This window comes from Aethalodelphis obliquidens, unplaced genomic scaffold (genome assembly GCF_003676395.1).
Source record: "Aethalodelphis obliquidens isolate GAN/ISIS:26980383/991018 unplaced genomic scaffold, ASM367639v1 scaffold2, whole genome shotgun sequence".
In the NCBI taxonomy this organism is placed as follows: Eukaryota; Metazoa; Chordata; class Mammalia; order Artiodactyla; family Delphinidae; genus Aethalodelphis; species Aethalodelphis obliquidens.
This window is the reverse complement of record NW_020837946.1, coordinates 85,371,069-85,393,135: the sequence shown is the minus strand read 5'-3', so window position 1 is coordinate 85,393,135 and position 22,067 is coordinate 85,371,069. Positions and strand designations below refer to the sequence as shown.

General features: G+C 36.7%; 1 protein-coding gene across 10 annotated transcripts in view; it reads right to left on the bottom strand.

Moving 5' to 3' along the window:
• Window positions 1–22,067, bottom strand: part of QTMAN (queuosine-tRNA mannosyltransferase) — a 338,670-nt gene that overhangs the window by 297,587 nt on the left and 19,016 nt on the right. For 8 of the 10 annotated variants that reach the window (XM_027131812.1, XM_027131848.1, XM_027131879.1 and 5 more), the window contains exons 2-4: window positions 20,664–20,743; window positions 16,160–16,386; window positions 9,347–9,550 (exon numbers count right to left, since the gene is read on the bottom strand). In XM_027131812.1, coding sequence (XP_026987613.1) covers window positions 9,347–9,525 — 179 coding nt within the window. In that variant the 5' untranslated portion in view covers window positions 9,526–9,550; window positions 16,160–16,386; window positions 20,664–20,743. The remainder of the gene's footprint in view (window positions 1–9,346; window positions 9,551–16,159; window positions 16,387–20,663; window positions 20,744–22,067) is intronic. The other 2 variants (XM_027131822.1, XM_027131828.1) reach the window with 2 other exon arrangements.

The following is a 22,067-nucleotide window of genomic DNA, read 5'->3' as shown; positions in this document are numbered from 1 at the left end:
CACTCTTCATGGGTGGCTATTGCCAAATCTAAAAAGCCTTAAATATAATCATGTGAAATTTTACAAAATTATCTCACACATATGCTAGATTCTACAAAGTTTCCTGAACTAAGAAACATTTTTTTTCCAGAAACATTTTTATACAGGGGAAATTCCAGAAAAATATATTTTCTATTATCAAAATTTACATAACAAATGATGACTGATATCATAGTATGATTAATACAACCCATAAGAATAAGTGAGTAAGTGTATAAGGAATTCTTTAGTTTAATCCCATAATTCTGAGGCCCTTAAATGTCTCTAAGCAGTCTCTGTGCAGAAGAGACGATATCCCTGGACACATGATACTGGTAGTGCTGAGAGCTGAAAAAAATAAGCAAAATTAGCAAAGTCAATTACAACCATATTTTGTTTGTATTTTCAAACCCACAGATATGAAAGCATTCATTCAACCATATTTACTCAACAGCTACTATCTGCTAGGAAGCAAATTAAGTACTGGAGATAAAAATGGTAAACAAGACAAATATGGCCCTTGTCATCACGGAACTCACAGAATAATGAAAAAAGAAAAAAAATAAAATAATTACAAATTATATGCAATATAATTAATATACATTAATTTAGCATGCTGAAATAGAGGGCTTGTTTTAGATAGGCTGATCAGGGAAGGCCTCTCTGAGAAGGTGAAGGATGGGAAGAAGTAAGCAAAGGTGTGGGGAGGGGACATGAGTTAGTGTTACCAGCTGAAGGACCAGCAAGAAGCAGCAGCACCTGAAGCAGGAAAGAGCCTGACATTTCAGAGTAAGTGAACAAGGCCAATGCCGCTACTACAGCACATTAGTGAGATGTCAGGGATCAGAGATGAGGTTGCAGAGGCAGGCAGGGCCCTACGAGCCCTATATGTAATCTGGATTTTTACGTACGCAAGGTGAAGTCACTGATGGTTTTTAAGCAGGGATTATTTAATCCAAATTACTAGTATAACAATTGGATATACAGGCATTAAATTTTCTTTCAATCAACAGAGTTTACTAAATGCTTACTAAGTGTCAGCACTGTACGTCCACGTTTGTCAAGTTTGCCTTTACATCACCAGTGCTCACATAGGCACTGGCTCTGGACGTAAAAGTTCTTAATACATGCTGATGAAGGGGAAAAAAATGGAAACAAGCTTAGAAAAGAACCAAAAGATACCTAGTCTGGTCAAACCATCCCACCCTCCTGCCCTCTCTCAACTACATGTATTCAGTCACCAGGAATTTCTCCTCAAAAGGGAGTGTTAAATTTTGATGATCAGCATGAGATGGTGAACAAAGAGAAATAAAGGAAAGACTGCTTACAGGAAAAAATTTACTAAAATATAGGATTATGTTCTTCAGAAAGACAGAAGAATGAAAGGGACATGTATGCTCTTTTGTAAGCACAAGACCTGATTCAGCTCCCGCCTTCTGCCTGCAGTTATCTTTGTGGGCTGGCTGGTCAGGAGGCCAGCAGGTCCATCATGTGAAAGAACCACAGAGTATAAACAAAGAAGAGATGCACAAGAATTGGCCATTTAATAAACAGGACAGTGTGTCCAAAGATGGTTAGGAGGCCAAATCTGATCCCAAGGAAATAGGTGAGCATGAAAGCTTCCCTAAGAGGGGAGGCTTAAGAGAAGGGAAGGGTACCAGAGTATCTGCACCATAGCTTTAGAAGCCCTGAATACAGGATGTCAGACACTCAGACCTGTGCACACCCTACACAGCTCCCAAAGCAAACATATTTCATTGACTAAGACCTTAATAAAATCAGAAACACTTTCTCAAATAAACAAACAAATGTTGGGAGTGGAAGTGCAATGAAAATACCTAAAACAACTAGATTAGAAGCACTCTAAGATCAGACTCACAGTTTCAATTGTTATGTGAAAAATAAGCATGTGACTTCTAAAAGCTAAATTATGAAGGTCCTTACTCTAGAGCCAAAGCATTTTTATACAATAGTATGATTTTGCATCCATTTAAGGGTGTTTGGGGTTGTTTTGCTCTTTCCATTTCCTTCATTAAAAATAATGATTTTCTCTCCTCTGTAAAAGTGTAATAAACATCCAGTTTGTCTTTTAAAATACAGTTGTCAAATTTCAAAGGTTAAATATATGGGAGATTTATCCTATAGGTCTTTAAGGTACAGAGTCTGTTCAAAATAATAACTTATATCCTGATGCACTGTTACCTGGGGGCTGTATAGAATCTTAAATGTGAAATTTTATTTTATTTTTAAAATATGCTAGAAGGAATATTAAAAACATGCACTTGAAGTTCCACTGTTGTGCTTCACTCCTTGGAAGCAGTGGGTTCACAGTGCTTGCTACTAAGTATACAAACACTTTTGAATTAGCAGTTGATGGTGAGAATAAACTACGGACTCCATAACATGAAAAAATTTTTTTCTTGCTACTGGAATACTTTACTTCTTGACAGAACTGAAAAAGAAACACAAAGAAAACTGGAAAAGATAAAGTCTGGAAACCCTCCTTTAGGATGCTTGTGACACAGTTTCCAGTTTTGCAATGAAAGATGTGTTACAGTAATTTAAAAGTTAGTCATTCATGTGCATGTGCATGTCTTTGTATATGAGAGAGAAGAGAGTGAGAGAAAAGAGAGATAGGCAGAGAGAGACAGAGAAACAGAGACTGACTGAATGGTTAGTTATTTGGTGTGCAGTATTATACTATTTCTGTGGCATTGGGGTCAGCTACATTTTCAACATAAAAGTCCAGATGGTTTTATACTGTCAATCAGAGGAGAGTTCACTGAGATGTAATATTGTGAACAAAGCGCTAAGCACTGTACAAATACTGGAAAGCTGCTGTGTGTACTGCCTAGACACAAGAGCAGATCGGTAGAAAAACAAACCAAAAGAGAATCCCACAATTAGGCAGTATAGGATAGGGAAGCTGGCCGGCTGGGCAACGGTGACAAGGAAACTCTCGGCCAGTTCTCATAAATGGAAGAGTCACATATGGGTCAGACTATGGGATGCTGCATCGTACCTAATGATAATATTATTTACGCAGTGTCAGAACATCATCCAAACCCCAAGAACTGTACGCAACTGGTAATGATATAAGGGCAGTGAGCTGGGCAGTACTGGAATGCTGTCTCTAGCCAAGTTCATAAACCAAGTAGAGAACTTCACAGTATAGCAGTTTGAGGGTAATTTGGTAACGGCAGGTACTGAGCACCACAAACAAGAATGTTATTTTCCTTCATGAGTTTACCCGAAGATTTTAAAAAAGCATCACATGTAGCATTTATTTGGATTTAAAGAAAAACCTCAAGAGGAAAATTCAAATGACATGTGACTTCTATCGCTAAAAGCTAAAGAGAAATGTGATAAGCAAAAATGAAAAAATCACATTCACAAACCTAGAAAGACTCTTGGTTCCCAGATATCAGCCTCCAATAAGTTTCAAGAACTATATCCCTTCTCAAGACCCCAAGAGGCACCACCACCCACTTCTAATAGAGAAATCTAGTAATATATTTTTTCATCAAGAGGTAGTCGGGATTAATTTACTTAATTAACCTACTTCAGCAAGCTAATGAGATAGCATAGTGGTTAAAAGCATGGGCTTAAAAAGAACGAACAGTGTATGGCCTTTGCAAGTGGCCAGACTTGAGCTCAAATCACGTATCTACTATAACTAGCTGTGTAACCCAGTGCAAGTAACCTGACTCTAAGCCTGAGATTCTACCTCTGCTAAACCAGGAAAACAATATCTAGCTTCCAGGACTGTAGAATGTCTACTACATGGTAAATGTTCAATATGTTAGCTATTATTACTACTATTTAAATCCATCAAATCTTACCTTGGTTATAGAGATGCAAAATGACTGCCCTTTGTATGCCTAACAATACTTCACTTACCTACAAATTCTTAACAAGTCATCACTTACTTTTATATTCCCAACTATGATGCACACTAATATAAAGATGTCTTCATGATTAAGATGGTATTAAATTATTCAGAAAGGTACATTTTAATAAAATGATGTTTTATTGCTAAAGTATTATTATATCATTCAGAAAGTTATATCTTTAACAAGAGGTAACAATTCAAAACAAGATATAATTGCCAAGCAAAGTAATTGAATTATTAATTTATAAAAGAATTGTTTGAGAAACCACCACCTTCCTTATTAATTTACCTATATTCACTAGTTTAGCCATATCTTTATTCACAAAGGCTAGCTAAAAACATCAAACATACATAGGTACTTCATATCAGTTAAAAATGTTCACTCTCCCAAAGAAAGTTATGCTTAATGTTTCACAGCAAATAGTTCAATTAAGAACAAAAATAAATAAATAAATCACAGCTTCCCTGAAAGAGAATCTGCTTAATGAAAAGACACAGTCAAGGTACCATTTAAGAAAATGGCAAATCATAACAGAATTATCAACAATCAAATATCACCTTAAGCTTGAATTTCACTTTATACATTACTTGACCCAACTGAACTTTTCATTCAATTTATTTTCTATCCAACTATTTGCTTTCCTTGCCCCTCCTTAGATATTTAAAAAAAAAAAAAAAGGTCAAGGGTTGGGAGTAGGGAAGGGAGATATCATAATCATAATCAACACCAATTAGGACTAGTATGGCTACAAGAAACAGAAAACCTAAAAAACTAGACACTTGATCTCATGTAACGCAAGTCTGGAAAGAGACAGAGAAGAACTGGTGTAAACCAACCTGCACGAGGACCCAGCCTCTGTCTATTAATGGCGAGATTTTTAGTTAATGTAACAACAACTTTAATGATTATAGTCCCATTCAGATTTTCTACTTCATTTTGAGTGAGGTGTTAGAAGTTATGTTTTTCTAAGAAATTATCCATATTGTCTAAGTTTGCAAATGTATTAACATAAAATTATTAACAGTATTTCCTCCTTTCTATTGATCTGTGTCATATCTGTAGTTATACTTTTTTCACTCCAAAAATGAATTGTGCCTTAAAAAAATAAATAAAGCATGCCTGGATTTATATCTGTTTTATTATTTCAAAATCACTAATTTTAGTTTGTTCATCTTCATTATATACACACACACACACACACACACACACACACACACACACACACACACACACACACACACACATATATATGCTTTCAATTTCACTATTTTTTACTCTTTTTATTGTTTCCTTCCCAGTATTCCTCCTAGATTAAAGTAAGAGGAGCCCTGCCCTGGGCCAAGCTTTAAAAGGCACTGCATATCACAATTTAAAAAGACAATAATAAAAATAAATTTATTAAAGATGATGTGGCTGCGACTGTCAATTTAGATGCAACCCACGTTGTGATATGCAGTATGTTGACTATGACTCAGTTCTATTTTTTAGTATCCGTTATAATTTCTTCTGTGACCCATGAATTATTTAGAATTATGCTTTTATTTCCTGACTTACAGGGTTTTTGAGGAATCTTTGTTAATGATTTCTCTCCTGTTCACACTTCAGAATGATTTCATCTGAGGGGGCGGAGATCACTGGCAGAGGGCTACTGGCGCCTGCTGCCTGCACTGGCAGAGCAGCTACTCCCCCAGGCAAAAAGGGCTGCAGAGACTGACAGCAGGAAGCTGGCCAGGGCACACAACAAGAGAAAGGTGAGAGGGATATGGGTGGGGCACCAACAACCTCTGCTACGCTAATCCCCAGGCAAGTATCTTCATTCATTTCCAATGCACTCTTTCATTGTTTCGTTCTTATAACCTCCTTTCTTGGCACCAAAGATGGCACCAATAACACTCTCTGGCACCTTACTTTTGGTCACTTGTCTTGGAGAGATTCCAATAAGAGGACACAGAAAGCTTCCTAATTCAGGTTAATGCTGCACAGTATTTCATTTCAAGAATGTAACATAACTCAGTTAACCAGTCCCCTTTGTGAAAACTACGCAGCCACGGCTTCAAAGCAAGGTGACCACTCTAATTTCCAAATCCCTCTCCAGATCCTCTCTTACTCTGCTCGGCTATGAACTTAAAACGAAATTTATTACGTTTTACAAAACATAGCTAGATGTTTTAGGGACAGAGGGTTTTCAGGGTACTAGGTAGCTATAGCGTTCCAGCCTTTCATCAGCCATTTATGGCAGCTCAGGTGTTTTGTCCTCATCTTGTCATCTGCTAATTGTAGACATCATAACCACAGTGAAATGCAGAGAAGGGGAGATGGCTTTCTCTTTTTATAAGTAAAGCACAAAATAAAATTAAAAAAAACTTAGTTGGAAGAACCCCCAGAAGTAATCTACTTAAACTGAATTTGCCAGAATCCAGCACTAGCTTCAAGGAAAACTGGGAAAATCTGGCAGAGAACGGAATCATCATGACCGACTTAAGTCCATCAAGCTTCACTCCCAGGGGCTGGGTACTTAGCCACGCCAAAGAAAACTAATTCTGTTAACAAGGAAGAAGGGCTGTTACGTGGGCAATGATCAGTATCTGCCACAATACCTCAGATGGAATGAAAATATAACTGTAAGCATCTGAGAGTGAAAAAAATGATTTTAAGTAAGAGCGATTCTTTCAGTTCAGTAAAGATATTGCAGAAAGAAAGAAGAACGAAATATCTTTGATGCCTACTCTAGGTATATTTTAAGAAAGTAGAAATGCTTGATGCTGGGACAAATGACTCATACATTTCAGAACATGAAATTTGAGGCCCATCCTCAGAAACATTTTTCTGCATTTTGTGAAGTTTCCAGAAGGCAAGGCTTTAATAAAACCTAATAATTACCAAACTACTTTTGAGAAAAATAAATTGTGGAGCTTTTGTAATCTATAATAAAAATTAAACAGCTCTAAATGTGAATCATGATGTATTCTTTTCACTGTCAAGATAAAGCAGAATCAAGCTGATTAATTAGACTGGAGCATTTATTCTTTTAGTAATAAAATATTACCCAGATAACAAGCTTATAAAAACAATGACTATGTGTACAGATGTTGAAAAAAAATAACCTGTGTACCTACATTCAAGGTCTTTCTTATCAGACACAGTCCTACTAGTTCAGAGTAGTTTTTGCATGGCATGCAATATTGGTGCTTAATCATTTTATCTTTATGAATTTTGGTGATTTCATTTGACAAATGTACAAATAGAGTAAGTAAATAGAAATCAAGAACTTTTCATATCTTTAAAAGTCTCCACAGGGATCAGAATTATCTGGTGTAACAAAACGTCATTCTTGCACTTCTATCTAGGGTTGAGTGAGCATATTTTTTAACTTCGCATATAAGTTTTCAAGCTGCTGCTGTTTTTTCTAAAAGTATTCAGAAAGGTTATTTGGTAAAGAGTAGATAAGTTATCGTTAGTCAAATATAAGTGTAAGTTAGACTGGTGAGGTATATGTTTTAGTGAAGTCTGATTAGATTAATAAGTACCATTAACTGCAGCTTAAATGGCTGAGTTTGAAAGATCACAGATACCACTGTTAGGACCTGGAGGTTATGGCTATCAGAGAGTAAAACTTTATATTTTATGACACCATCTTTCAGAAATCTACCTCCCAAATAAGACTGCTTCAAAAAGCAATGTGATGTTTTACCTCAAATGCTTCAGACCTCAAACGGAGTGGGGAAGCCACGGGCACAGAAGTGTTTGTTTGCATGCTATCCACACACATATATTTGTGATACAAAAATTCCATTCCAAAACACTGCGTAATCAAAATGAAATCTAACAGCAGATACAGAAATGGTTTGTTTCAATGCTCAAATCATTGTAGAAATGTATTATATCATTTGGTATGTATGAATGTATTATATCAAATGGTAATGTTAAATGAAAATGTGCCATAAAGCCAACTGGATTCCTTGACCTTAAGTAATATAATGCAATTGGTGCTGAGAAAACACAATTAAATGAGATGTGAAAGCAACTATAAACAATCAATTTTAGCACAGCAACAGTGCTAAAATCCTGTTTAGCACTGTTTCAAGGCAACGACTCACTTGTCATTGCCTTGAAAACTTTTGTATTGATACATGCACTGAAATTTCTAATACTACTAGTGAATCCACAATACTCACTTGGTGATTATCAGAATATAAAACATTAAATTATGTAAGGAAAAATACACTTTAGATTAGAAAAATACAAAATTCTCAATATGCCCCCAAACAGCTTTTACCTTTATAATCCCAAGCAACATGACTTGAGTGCTCACTGCTGTTCCATCTGACAATCTGAATTCTCAGAGGCGATGCATGGCTTTTATACACCAAATGGGTTATTTTCTGAATCCCCAAAATTACTACTAAGAACAGCAACCTACATTTAAATCTCAAGCTGCTCTCTCCCTTGTCTCTGCCCTACCTTACAAGCAGCAGCAGATGGAAATGGCTGCTGACGCCAAGGTGAGCACTGCAGCTTGCAACGTGCCCTTTCTCTAACAACCTAGCTGCTCAAACTCCATTCATTATCAGTCTGGCCCTCCCGACTCCTGCCACCACCAATGCAGTCCTACACAGAAGGGCCCAGAACGGTAAGAACATCGGATATGTAAACCACAGTAGGATAATCTTCCACTATTTAACCATCAGGAGACATATGGCAGTAAGGATATTCAGGAGGATTCCATTCTACTGTTTCCTTAAAATGGAATCGGTATTTCCCATCCACACTTTTCAGTGTGTCTCGTAAGCCCTTCTAACAGGTCCCCCTAGTTCCCACTTCCTAACAATTCAAAATTCAAAACTGAGGCCTGTGTCCCCCAAATCTATTCATCCTTCCAGACAAAGCAAAGTTGACCAACTCTACAAAGCGACCTCCAATTTGTCACAGTCAAAATCAACTTCTCCCCTTTTCATACTCTCATGACACTTTAAAAACTACTCATCTCTGAATAGTCTTTAAAGCCTGTAAGGGCACAGGCCTTGGTCATATCCATCTTTCCAACATTAGCTCCCAGTACAGAGCAGACACCCTAAAACAGCATACTCACTAAAAGAGGCATGGGAGGTTATGGAAGCAAAAACCAAATGTGCACAGGATCAACTCTCATCTCAGGCCAAAAAATGTCATCATACACCCACACGTGCATGTGATAAAAGCACAAGACAAATGAGAAAAGGCATGCAGGCTCTAAATGAATCCACTTTCCTACCGACCAGGTGTCCTCAGAGTACAAATGTAGTCGGCTGCTCTGTTGTCGCTAAAGGAATAGCTACTGTAGTCATTCTGACCAATTCCATAGTTGAAGGAAATCTCACAGAGGCCAACAGAGAAGCAACCTCCTTAGAACAAGTACATTTAAAACAGGCTGGAGACGCAGCCTGGGCTCTAATTACCTGTAATGCTCACTGGCAGGAATATTCTGAGAGAAGTACAAAGCCGACGTCCGTGCTCTCCAGTGCCATTTCTTTGCAGGAAGGGTATAAAGAACACAGTGTTCTAACTCTTCTTGAAGCAGATCCACCAGCTGTTTATGGGACCCTCCATAGAATGCCTCAATGATGAGAATACTCATTGGCCCTTTCAAATCTTCACAGATTCTAGATATTAAGCAAAAAAAAAATTGTATAAATATTTTCAAATAAATATGTTAAAATATTATACACAGAAAGCAAATAAAGTCGTTTACAGACAAATTACTTTTTTAAATAGGTTTGTCCTGCTTTTTTAAAAAGTATATAACACTTGAGGTTTGTACTTTGGAATCAATATTTTTATACTATTCATGTTAATAAGAGGAAATAAAGATGCTTTATTTTTCTGATTTCTGTTTTTTCATGTCTTAAGATTACTTCCACAATGACTCAGTTTTTTCCCCTACCCAGGAAGTTTAAAGTTCTCTCCCGCTGTGATCACTCACTTCCTGGCTGGAACGGCTATGACCCTGACTCAGTAACCTCAGCACTGGCTTGGCCTAGAGCTCTATCTAGACTTGGACAGTCACTGAACTCCTGTCCTAACTAACACTTTCACTCCAAGAGCCCTTCATTTGCATGGGCCTTTCCAGTTCAGGAATTCTCTGATTCTGGAACTCTCATATTAATCCATCTTTAAATTCATCAGCTACCAATGCCTCCAACGAATCCATATTTAGAAGACAGCACACTCATATTCAAATCTCTATTCTCTAGTGTTAAAAATCTTTAGGATACAATTTCTTGAGACGCTTGACCACTTCCTCAGTATTGTCAATATCCCACCCCCAAAGGAAGACCGAAAAAGTAGGGTAAAGCTGTATGCTTGTGAACCAGCAAAGTTTCTACAACCTTACTTTAAACAACAAAGGCATTAAGAGCGATAAAGTAACATTACTATTAAAGATGTGGTAAAACTGTCACCACAGAGAATCGGCTGTCAAGCAACTTTTTACTTTAATAGTATCACTTTTGTTGAAGTGCTCAGTGAGATAAAAATATATCTATGAATGTAAAAACTTTTATATATTTCAAATTATATGCTATTTCCTGTAAGAAGTAAATAAGAAATATCACTTGGTACATAACAACTACATCGTTTAAAAATATTCCAGATGTTTGAATTCTCCTTTATGACTTAAGTAAACACCACTCGTTCAGCAAGCATATTGCTTTCCTTAATAATGGTGTTCCACAAAATTATTAGTCTCAAAAACTCAGTGATGCTCCTAACTAAGAAAACTGTGCTTTACCTTGCTCAGTCAAAGCAATGCCTGCTTAAATTGCCTTTCAAAGCAAAATGTCTCAAACGGTTCTCAAAGAAATGACTGAAGTGAAAAAAGCTTATTTCTTGATGTCTTAAATCTTCCAATAAGCATTTTTGGGGAAAAGATACAAACACATACTTCACTTATCTGTAAAATAGGAAGCAGTGCTCCTCAGGTGGAAAAAGTATGAGTCCTGGGGTCAGGGAGATACAGGTTTGAAGCTCAGCTCTGTCATGTCCTAGCTGTAGGGCCTTGGACAAGCTACCTAACATTGTAGGACTTAGTCTCACCTCCTCTAAAATGGGGATAAAAGCACTAACCTCAGAGGTGTGATGTGAAGATAAAATTGAAGCATAGCAGCTGACAAACAGAAATAAGGTATTTTGCCCCTCCCATTATTAGGATAAACCACCTTACTTAAGGAGTAAAGATAGAATCCTCCAGCATTTTAAAATCAGTTCTTTTCAAACACAGCTCCTTATTCACCAAGGAAAGGTAGGAAAAGTAGATATACACATGCATTTGAAAGGCAGTGGGTGTTACCCATTCCCCATCAGCAGACTGTATTTCAAATACAAATTTGAGAGTACTGCAGATTTTGTGCGCAAGAAGTAAGCTCAGAGACTGTGCTGTGCAGCTCGATTTTTCCAGGCTGGCTGGTGACTTCAACTTTATAATGCTGTATTCAGTAAGTTAACAAAACAGCCTCCAGGTTTAACAAAATGGTAGCCAGTAACCCTTCAAATGAAGGAAACTTCTAGAAAGCAAATGAAAAACTAGTGAAAGGCAATTTTGAAAATTATATCAAAGGTTTCAAGAAAAAATAAAAGCAGTTTAACACTAATTTGCTTACTGCATCACATGACAGATATCTGCTATCTTGCTTTATTTCCTCTGACCTAACCACACTAAGGTGTATATGCCGTGTATATGCTTAAAAGGTCTCTAAAAGGTTCTTATAAAAATGACCTGAGATATTTCCCCAAGTGATGGAATGTGATATAAACCACTCTAGAGAATATTCCACTCATATATAACCTCAAACAAAGCAACATTAATATTTGGAAAAAAACAAGCTTTCTGATTCTTCATTGCTCTGCCCTTTTCCATGATTAATCTAGAGCACGTACCATGCCCTATAGTTACAGATGTTTCTTATGGGTCTGAATCATGAGTTATCTGCAAACTATCAGCCACTGTGGAGGCAGTACGTGTAGGTGCTGCTGTAGATTCAAGACACTCACTAAGCAGAACTGAACACCAAGCGTGTGGGAGGTTGAAAAATAGAAAAGCGGAAAAAAGATTATAGTTATACTAGATTTCCACCCCTTTAATAGCTCAGTAAGAAGAGTGAAATGTACAGGTTTGAACTAGCGTTTACTTGAGCATTCTTCTAGTGGCCAACGGGTGTGCCTGCATTTGGGGTATTTTTCTAGGGAAAGTAACTATGTCCTACCACCTCTGAAAACTATACTTAGTGGCTTTGATTCATGGAAATTCGTTCTGCTTGTTTTGTGGAGACAGACATATCCTGGCAGTTCCCCCTTTTACTTCTACTGCAACTTTTGCAGCAAGAAGAAATTTTGTTCTTCCCCTATAGTCTTCTTTAAGCACAACCTGGAAGAAAGATGATTCCCACTAGGTGCAAGCAAAAGAGGGGAACCTGATTTTTAAATATAAGATTCAAACCAAATGTCATTACAGCACATTAAAGAACTGCTCAAATAATACTTTCACTGTGCTTCATTGAGCTTTGTTTTAGAAAACACTGCTGGAAACATGAGCAGGAGTTGGGAAAAAAAAAAAAAGACACTGTGTTAAAAAGGATTTTTGCTGTTACGCTGGAATTTACTAAAAGATAAAGGGAGTACACCATTTGCCCATTTTAGCAGTAATCCCAGAAAACTGAAGATGGTCACCTGACATAATAGATTCTCAGGAGCACGCCAGGTAAATACAGACATTTTGCACCACTAGCAATGGCTACTGGAGAGTGAGTGTTTTGGAGCAGCAGTAACAGGGCCTCAACACTGAAAGTCCTCACTCCAGAGAAGGACAGGGTCTCCTCCGTGGCAGGAAGCTGCGGCCAGGTGTTTGCCAAAAGATGCTGGGTGAGCCTACATGCAGCCACATGTCTTACATAGGTGCCTGGATTTATGAATCTGTTAAGGCATTAGCACATGTACCACCACAGACCTTAAGCCCTGAAACAATTAAACGGAGTAAGTATATTAGAATTAGGGGTATGGCATTTTAAAAGGAAGAAACAAACAAACAAAACTTCCCACGTTGGAGAATAAACACCAAACAGAAAGCCCACGTCCTTTCTACATGACACTAGAATGATGATATTTTACGAGTAAATGGCCAATCCATTCAAACTCCCTAAAAGAGCATAAAAAATGTTTCAGATAAATTTTTATCAGCTTTTAAGTTTTTCTGCTTAAACAAGTAAGCTTTAGTTTTAAAAAACCTCATTTCTTCAGCATTTTTTATTCCCCAGTGACACCAATGAATGAGAACCTGCTACACTATTAAAGCTTTATGAAAGTTTAATTCATTATCAATACTATGATTTAATGATACGTGGTTAAATGCTAAACATTAATTTAGCAATATAAGAAGAGTCAAAGTGATAGCTAGGACACAGGAATGTTAAACCACTTCAAGTTCTATTTAAGATTACCAGAGGTCAAAATGATCTATTGGAGAATTATCTGCCTTCCAAAAATGTACATTTACAATTAAGAGGGAATATAAGGTGAAAAATCACAATAGTATTTCATATAAATATTTTGACCAAAATGAAAAGATGCCATTAGAGTCATCTCAATTAAAAATGAGTAATGCATTATTGATAAGATCACCAAGAACAAAAGTAGCCTGAAACCAATGCTGTGAATATTTTTAAATTTATATTAAAACTTTTGTCATCGTACCTGCATTTATTTTAAGCTTGACCCAGTTTCTTTATTCCTTGAGCCATGATCATTTTCAAGGTGAACTACATTTCTGTCTACCTCCTCCAGCAGTTATAACTGCTGTGGTAGTTCAGTTTTTTGTTTTTAAACAGTATAGCTAAAGGAAATTTGCCATATGCCACTGATTTATTGAAAAAGATGTGCTAAGTATAAATATCTCATGTGGATTTTTAAAAACTAAAGCTAAGTTACATTAGAAACCCATAATTAGCCCTCATATATGATGTCAATGCAGTTACCTATAATATTCAAATAATTTTCCAACCAAATACCAAGTAATAATTTTAAATTAGAGGACGTGTTGTATTAATATATTCCACAGACACCTTACTGCTATTAGTTGTAGGAAGGTATGGTTTCAGTGATGATGGTTTTAACGATTTTAATCCCACACACATGAGAAATTGATTTCACAGGCTAATCCACACATGGCTTGATACCTTAAACTTCAATCAATTGCTGAAAATATATTTTCTATTTGCCTATATACAGTACTTGGAAAGTTGAGCTTGGCAGAGCAAAAACAGAAAGCTTAAACACAAAATGGTGTAAATTGAGGAAAGCAGAATTTGAGTAGGATTTCCCGATAGGTCATCAGAGGTTTACCTAGTATTTCCTAACTGACCCTTTCCCCTCTTCCCTTCTGAACCTCCAACCACCAACTCCAACACACCCAGGTTCTACTTAAAAAGCAACCAATAACCCAGCAGAGTAAAACAGGGCAGTACTGAGAAAAGTTCGTATTACCTTCCAGCCCACTCACTTATTTTAATGATTCATCAGGGAAACCCCAGTTGTTAAAATATACCTGAAATCTCATTAAACAAAAAAAAAAACCAAGCATGAAAAGATTTCTGCTTTGAAACATGTTGTCATTGATTCCCCTAACAGAACCTATTAAGGGTAAATGTGTAGTAAAAATATATTTTGCTGAAAAAGTTTCTTCAAAGTACTAAAATACATTCTATTATGACATGGGGGGAAAAAGAGACAAGGATAAACAGATCCTATGAAAAAGTTATTATAAAAAATTTCATAAAAATCATGTATAGCAAATACATCCTAACCCCTAAAGCTTCAATGTAATCTCTGAAGACTGATAAATAATCTAACATTGAATGCAGTGCAATAAACTTGCAATCCTAAAACTACAGGCATTCACAATATTATACACAAATAAAGAAAGTCTGACCAATAGTAAGGCATGAAATTGAATTCCTGAGCATTAATTTGAATTGAAGATAACATACAACAGAAACTGATCATTATTCCATTTGATTATGGGGCATACAACCTAACATTTATGATAACTTGTATACTACTGTGTACTTAAATAGCAACATTTTTTTTTTAATCTTGGATTCATACTGAAAAAGATGTAGCACTGTAATATTCTATTCCCCCACAAGGCTATGGATATTCTAATTTCATCAACTCTGACTTTTGTTTCCTGCTGTGATAACTAAGAAGTGAGGACTTATGCACCAAAACCAAGATTTGGTAAGAAGACTTATATGCCACACTATTTGTGAGACAATTTAAAGCTATTTTCAAATGTGCTGTTCCAAATATATGATTTGCAATGACCTTTTAACACGTGCTCTTTTTAAAACTACAGTCATATATGCATATATGGCTATTTAATTTTCCCTGACAAATATTTTCATTCTTTCTCGATTTGGGATTTAACTTTCTGCTTAAAAATATCCATCACTTATACCATGACTTGAATTAATACAAAGTCTTCGTTATAACTATCAGTTCAGTATCAAATGCAAATTCGACAAATACCTACATGTACCGACAGTATGACATCATTCACTTGTTTTCAAATATGCATAATTTCCACAAACAACTAGATGTATATATATGTATATATATATAAAACAAATTCATTACCTTACATTTTGTAAAGTAATATTCCATATTAATAGCAAAATTATAACTGTGAAAATTTTTCTCTTAGTGTACTGCTTTAAATCCACAAATAAAATATTAACCCTCTTTCAATTTTTCATTGCTATCATTTTCATGAATAATTTTAAACTATAAAAGTGCAATGAATTAGTTCTACTGAATACTAAAAATATTTTCAATTTGCTGACATTTTAAAATGTGGCAGTGTATTTATGAATCAATTGGAGATTTTATACCAGAAAATTATCTCATCACTCATTTGAACTATTGCATTACCCTTTTAACTAGGTCTCCATGCTACCATGCAATCCAGTTCCCATCACACCATTCTCCATAATCCAGCTGCAAATAATCTTACAAAATGCAAATCTGATCATGAAGTGACATGCTCAAAAACCTTCCATATCTCCATCACCTAAGGACAAAACCCAAGGCGCTACACATGGCAGTTAAGACCTTCCTTTTCTGGCCTATTCTTTTCTTTTCACTACAGCCTTGCTTCCCCTTCTCTAACTTCAATCCTCTTCCCCCACTTCCCCAGGATCATCGTAGTAACACCAAGTACTCACACTCACATGTGTGTATTTTACACTTCTGTGACTTCACACCTTTATCTCTTTTCCATCAGCCTTTTCTTCAAGTTCACCTGATGAAATTTTCTTAAAATTTCTCCATGTGAATCACCAACTCCAAGAAGCCTTTCCCAGAACTCCTCTTAAACATGACTTCTTTTCTACTCTGTACAGTAGCATTTTACTTGTTTCACTCTATTTCCATGTTCTGCTTCCCTGTGGGGCTGTAAAAAATTTGGAGGATGAGGATCATGTCATTATTTTCCTGGGGGTTATCCCAGGATCTGCTATATAGTGGATGTCACTAAGTTTTTTGTAGAGTTGAACTGAAGATCAGGAGGAAATGGGAAGTTGATTCTGCCCTTAAAGAAGTAACACTGCTTTCACCTGAACACAGGTCCTGAGCAAACCAGTGTCAGGCAGCACTATACTTGCTACTAGTGATTTCCCATTATTCCTGAAGCCTAAACCAAATCAAGCAGCTAGTATATCTGAACACATTTTTTTTGTTGTTCTTTTGGTTTTTTGCGGTATGCGGGCCTCTCACTGTTGTGGCCTCTCCCGTTGCGGAGCACAGGCTCCGGACGCGCAGGCTCAGCAGCCATGGCTCACGGGCCCAGCCACTCCGCGGAATGTGGGATCTTCTCGGACCGGTGCACGAACCCGTGTCCCCTGCATCGGCAGGCTTACTCTCAACCACTGCGCCACCAGGGAAGCCCCTGAACACATTTTATACTCTCTTTCAAATACTTATTCTTTTTTCTTACTGTTCACTGAATTTACTGAAATGAATAAATCATTTTCATGTAGATGCGTGTTTGTCTTAACCTACTAATGCAACAGAAGTAACAGTGATTAAAGATGTGGGAGAAACACCATAAGCAACTGAATTCTAGGCCAAAGCAAGTTTCACGGCCTAAGAGAATATCTCTGAGATCCATGAATTTTGAAAATCACCTACCGTTTTTTTATTGTTTGATCTATCGTCATCCTAGTTTAATACTAGAAGTGGAAGTAGGATGAGTAACCAATTCCCTCACCATCAATCTGGAGATCCCATTCCACATTTAGTAATTAGGCTTTTATTCAACAGGGAAGAAAAAAAGGCATTTTTAAGTACTTTCTGCCAACAATTATGCATTTTATAAAAGTTCAACAAGATAAATGTATTTGCTTTCTCAAGATGGCATTTCTCCAAGTTTTCCACCTTCCTGAAATGGGCTGCAAATCAGCTTCAGTGGGAGAAAATAGGGCTATCTGACCCATTCGGATATGGACCCCTAAGTGGAGAAGCCAGGGTGAATCGCAGAATCATAGATGGCAGGAAGGCTGGTGCCACTGTTCGATCACTTCTCTTTTATAGAAGAAGAAATAGAGACTACTGGCATCAAAGAATAAGTGACAGAGCAAAGTTTAAACCCAGGGTTTCTAACCCCATATTCACATATCTTTCCATTATGCTTCATTCCAGGCACCTGATATGACCTAAGTAGAAGGCGCCTCCATTTCCTAGTCTTTGTAGTTTTTGGATTGAATATCAATATTTAATAATTATTACTACGTAATGGTATATATTGCAGTATAAATGTATACACATGTGGAATGTAAATGTCACTATAAGATGATAGATATATTTATTGCATATTACATTTAATAAGAACTCCCAATAGTTTGTAAATCTAGGACATCGGTGGTATAAGTCACACAAAACTGAACACCAAATGGTTAGGATCACAAAACTCAAACTTTTGTGACTTCTTCCTGAGTCCTGTATAATCATCCCTCCCCTCACCTCACAACCCTTATCCTTCATCCCCCAGCTCTAGACTGGCAATTTTTTGATAGGATAATAGGATGGACAAAAGAGAATATCCAAGATTCATATAGTAAGAAAGGTGTGGAGGGGGAGGGGAGGAGGTCAGCCATAGGGCTATACTCAGTCTATTTCATAATTAGCTACAGTCACCATCAAACAAAGTTCGGGTCCCCTTGATGTAACAATCTGTAGTACTTCTCAGTACTTACCCCTTGTAGACTATATTTACATGAGTGATTACATAATACCTATTTCCTCCCCTGGATATTAAGTTCCATGAGGAAACTGACCAGGTCTGCTTGATTATCACTATACCCCCAGCACGTAGCAAACAAAAGGTGTTCAACAAATGTGCATTGAGTCTATAAACACATAAAACCCTTTAGCAATGGCCTCGACAATTTCTTTCTAATTCATCCAAGACCTTTATTATTATCAACCACAAATAATCACCCCTTACTACCACTAAGTACTATTTACTCTCATGGACAGAACTTAATGCACACTTTCTATCACCATCTAAATATAACAGGTGGCATCTTATTGTATTCAAAAGGACACACCTCATTCTAAGGAAAACAGTTCTGCCAACAGCCCTGCTGAGGTGTTTGGAAATCATGTTTCATACCATGGCCAACTACCTTCTCTGACCTGACTGGACTCTGTAAGAATATTTAACCAAAGGACAGTCAAGTCTATAACCTGGAAGGATTCAACCGGTTTAATCATTAGACTGACATTTTTTATTACACAGAAGCATTATCTTGCTACCCTACATGGACTTCTATGCCAAATTTTAACTCAGACCTAGCTTGTGCAAGGTAATTATAAATATATACACCAAACAAATTTAAAACAAAATGACTAACAGATTCTTAACTACCCTGGCACTAGTGCATCTCACTCAAACATCTTTTAAGAACTTAATACGTATTAACTAAAAAAAAATTATTGAAAAGTTTCCCTCTCCAAGTGGGAGGCACATGTCACATTTTCAGTTAATTCTGAAACAAAGATAGCAAAGTTACACTAACACTCAAGCATTCTCAATGTCCTATTTGAAGTGCAGCAAACCAAGCAAACATGGGTGGCATTCCCTTGATGAGTTGAAATAAATGTCACCAAGTACAACGTTCTGGATTTACTCACTTCCAGTGAAAAATAAAAAGGACATAATCTCACAACTCAATCTGTTTATCAGTGAGGGAAATCAACTTAAAAGAACTGCAAAATCAGGGGGCAAAATAGTATCAGGTAAACAGTTGGGAGAAGAAAAAGAAATTTCCATAGAGGAGCAGAGGGCCAGAAACAGAAATCCTTAGTACTGATGTTAGATACCTTTAATATTTTAAAATTCATTTTATATCAGTGAAAGTCACCCTGCAGTAACATACTTTTTAAATGGTGTTAGGAAGCATGAAGTGAAGCCAGTATTAGAATCTGTCCTTTAAGATCCAAATCAATAAAACCATAAAGATGTATCAATTAAAATATTTAGTGTCACTTCTCTCATCTCCAAAGTTCCACATGAATATAGAAATTTATTAGAAGTAGCATTAGTTAAAAGTGCGTTTTCTTCTATTTATTTATTGTAACAGGTCTTTTTCTAGTTGCCATATATTTTTCAAGCATCTTCTGATTTGCCAGTAGTCTAAGACATTTATTGGTGGTTTAAGAAGTCATCTCTAGATACAGTCTAGGGATTGTTACTGATAAATTTTTAAAAGCCCAAAAACCCAGTTTAGACCAGGACTGAGTAAATCTGGGGCTAATAGACGTGGTAATGAGAGCTGTATCACTATTTTTAAATATCACAAGGGGCATATCATTAGCTACTCACTATTATAAGAGAAAGAGTCAGTCTGATAATAATAGACTGGGATTTTAATATCCTGAAGATATTTAGGAATGAGCCTATTGAGTAATGTAAAGGAATTACACAGACAAGGGTATATAATTTCTAGAAGGTCTACTATTCTCCATAGTTTTGCACAGGCTGGCCCATATCATCTGACACACAAGTTTCCACTAAAAGAAGATAAGAAGCAATAGCTCAAAGTTCCCAGATTGCAGCAAGCACTATGACTTTTATCTATCTAGTGGCCTTGCTTGCCACTATTATCTCTTTATCAAATGGTTTTTCAAGGAGACATTCCAATAATACAAATATTTGGTCTAATGAGGCAGACCCTACAGCACAGAGTATTCTTTGCAAACTACTCAAAGCCGCACTCTGCATCCTCACTATCTCTTAAGGAAATAATTTCACAGTTTGCAAACAGTGTGTTCAAACAGAGTAAGGTTGCTTAGGAGTTAATTAATTCCCCCTTGCATCTCTACTGGCATATATGTGTTCCATATCTGGGACCGTAAGTCTCTCTACTGGATTAATTAGCATACAAAGTTAACAAACAGCCTGAATCACTGTTGAGAGAGATAATAACTTAAACTCCTAAAACTAGCTATATAATATCCTGTATTTCATATAATGGTCGTTCAACTGATTTTAGTAGAACTGAATGAAGTAAAGAAATACTTTGCTTCCACTTATTATTGCTCTTGCTCAATGCTCTAATGTCCCTTTTCCTGCCTTGTTTCTAAACTTTACTTGCAAGAACTAAATTTAAAATATCAGATAAACTTCAGATTGTTCAGAGTAAATGCCTGCCAGGCGCAATGTGTTACCTCTCCTGGGAGTACCTGTAGGAGACAAAGGAGTGACAGGTGATGGTGAAATTTCAGCCATCTGCAAAGTACAGTTGATCCTTGAAGAACAAGAGGAAGAGGGGGGTTAATCCATGTATAATTTATAGTAAGTTCCTTCCAATGTGTGAATCCAACCCACCACAGACCCTAGAGTACTGTAGTATTTACTACTGAAAACTATCCCGGTATATGCAGACCCATGCAGTTCAAACCTGAGTTGTTCAAGGGTTAATTGTAGATGAGAATAGTTGTGAATTAAAAGGAGCCTTCTCAAGTCCTGCAAACACAGCCTGAAGGCTGCTACCTACTCTACTAATGCATAAGGCTAGATCTGCTTGAAAGTATTAAAATGCCCTATCACATTTGAACATAATACAAAAGGTTTGAAAACTATGCATATCTTTTGATTCAACAATAACACTTCTAACAATTAACTCTGGAACTTGTCAAGAATCTTTCTTAAAGTCTTTGCCCCAAATTGAAAACAATCAAAATATCACAAAAAAAAAAGGATTTCTTATGATCAAATGATCAGTGATCAAAAATCATAATGAAGACTGTTTACTGGCATGGGAAAATGTCTCTACTATTGTGTGACTGCATGAAATGAATGTATTAAAATATATGGCGGAATGACTAGATAAACGAGAGAGTGCACATGCACACAGGTAGATATAAATAATCATTTATGGTAGAATTATGAGTGATTTTGTTTTTCTCTTTGTACTTCATTTTATTCTTCAAGTTATCTTCACTGAATATGTTTCAACTTAAAAGAAACTATAAATTTTTCTTAACTTTAGGGAAGGAGGCCAAATCATTTGAAATAACAAACTACTTCCCAATTACTGAAGGCTTACTCCCCTTCAGGAGATTGCAAGTGGTTTTCAAATTATTTTAACTGCTATTGCTATAAGGAAACTTATTAAAAAATAATCATCAAGGGTTAAACTAATGCAGCTAGGGTTAGTCACAAACACTATAATTTGATTTTGCAAATACTGCTTGCCTAATGCATGAAATAAAAGTAATACTCAATTAATTTAAAAATGTACTCGAGGGACTTCCCTGGTAGCACAGTGGTTAAGAATCCGCCTGCCAATGCGGGTGACACGGGTTTGAGCCCTGGTCCGGGAGGATCCCACATGCCGCGGAGCAACTAAGCCCGTGCGCCAGAACTACTGAGCCTGCGCTCTAGAGCCTGCGAGCCACAACTACTGAGCTTGTGAGCCACAACTACTGAAGCCTGCATGCACTAGAGCCCGCGCACCGCAACGCAGAGTAGCCCCCGCTCCGCGCAACTAGAGAAAGTCCGCATGCAGCAACAGACCCAACACAGCCAAAAATAAATTTTAAAAAAATGTACTCTAATTATTAATTATA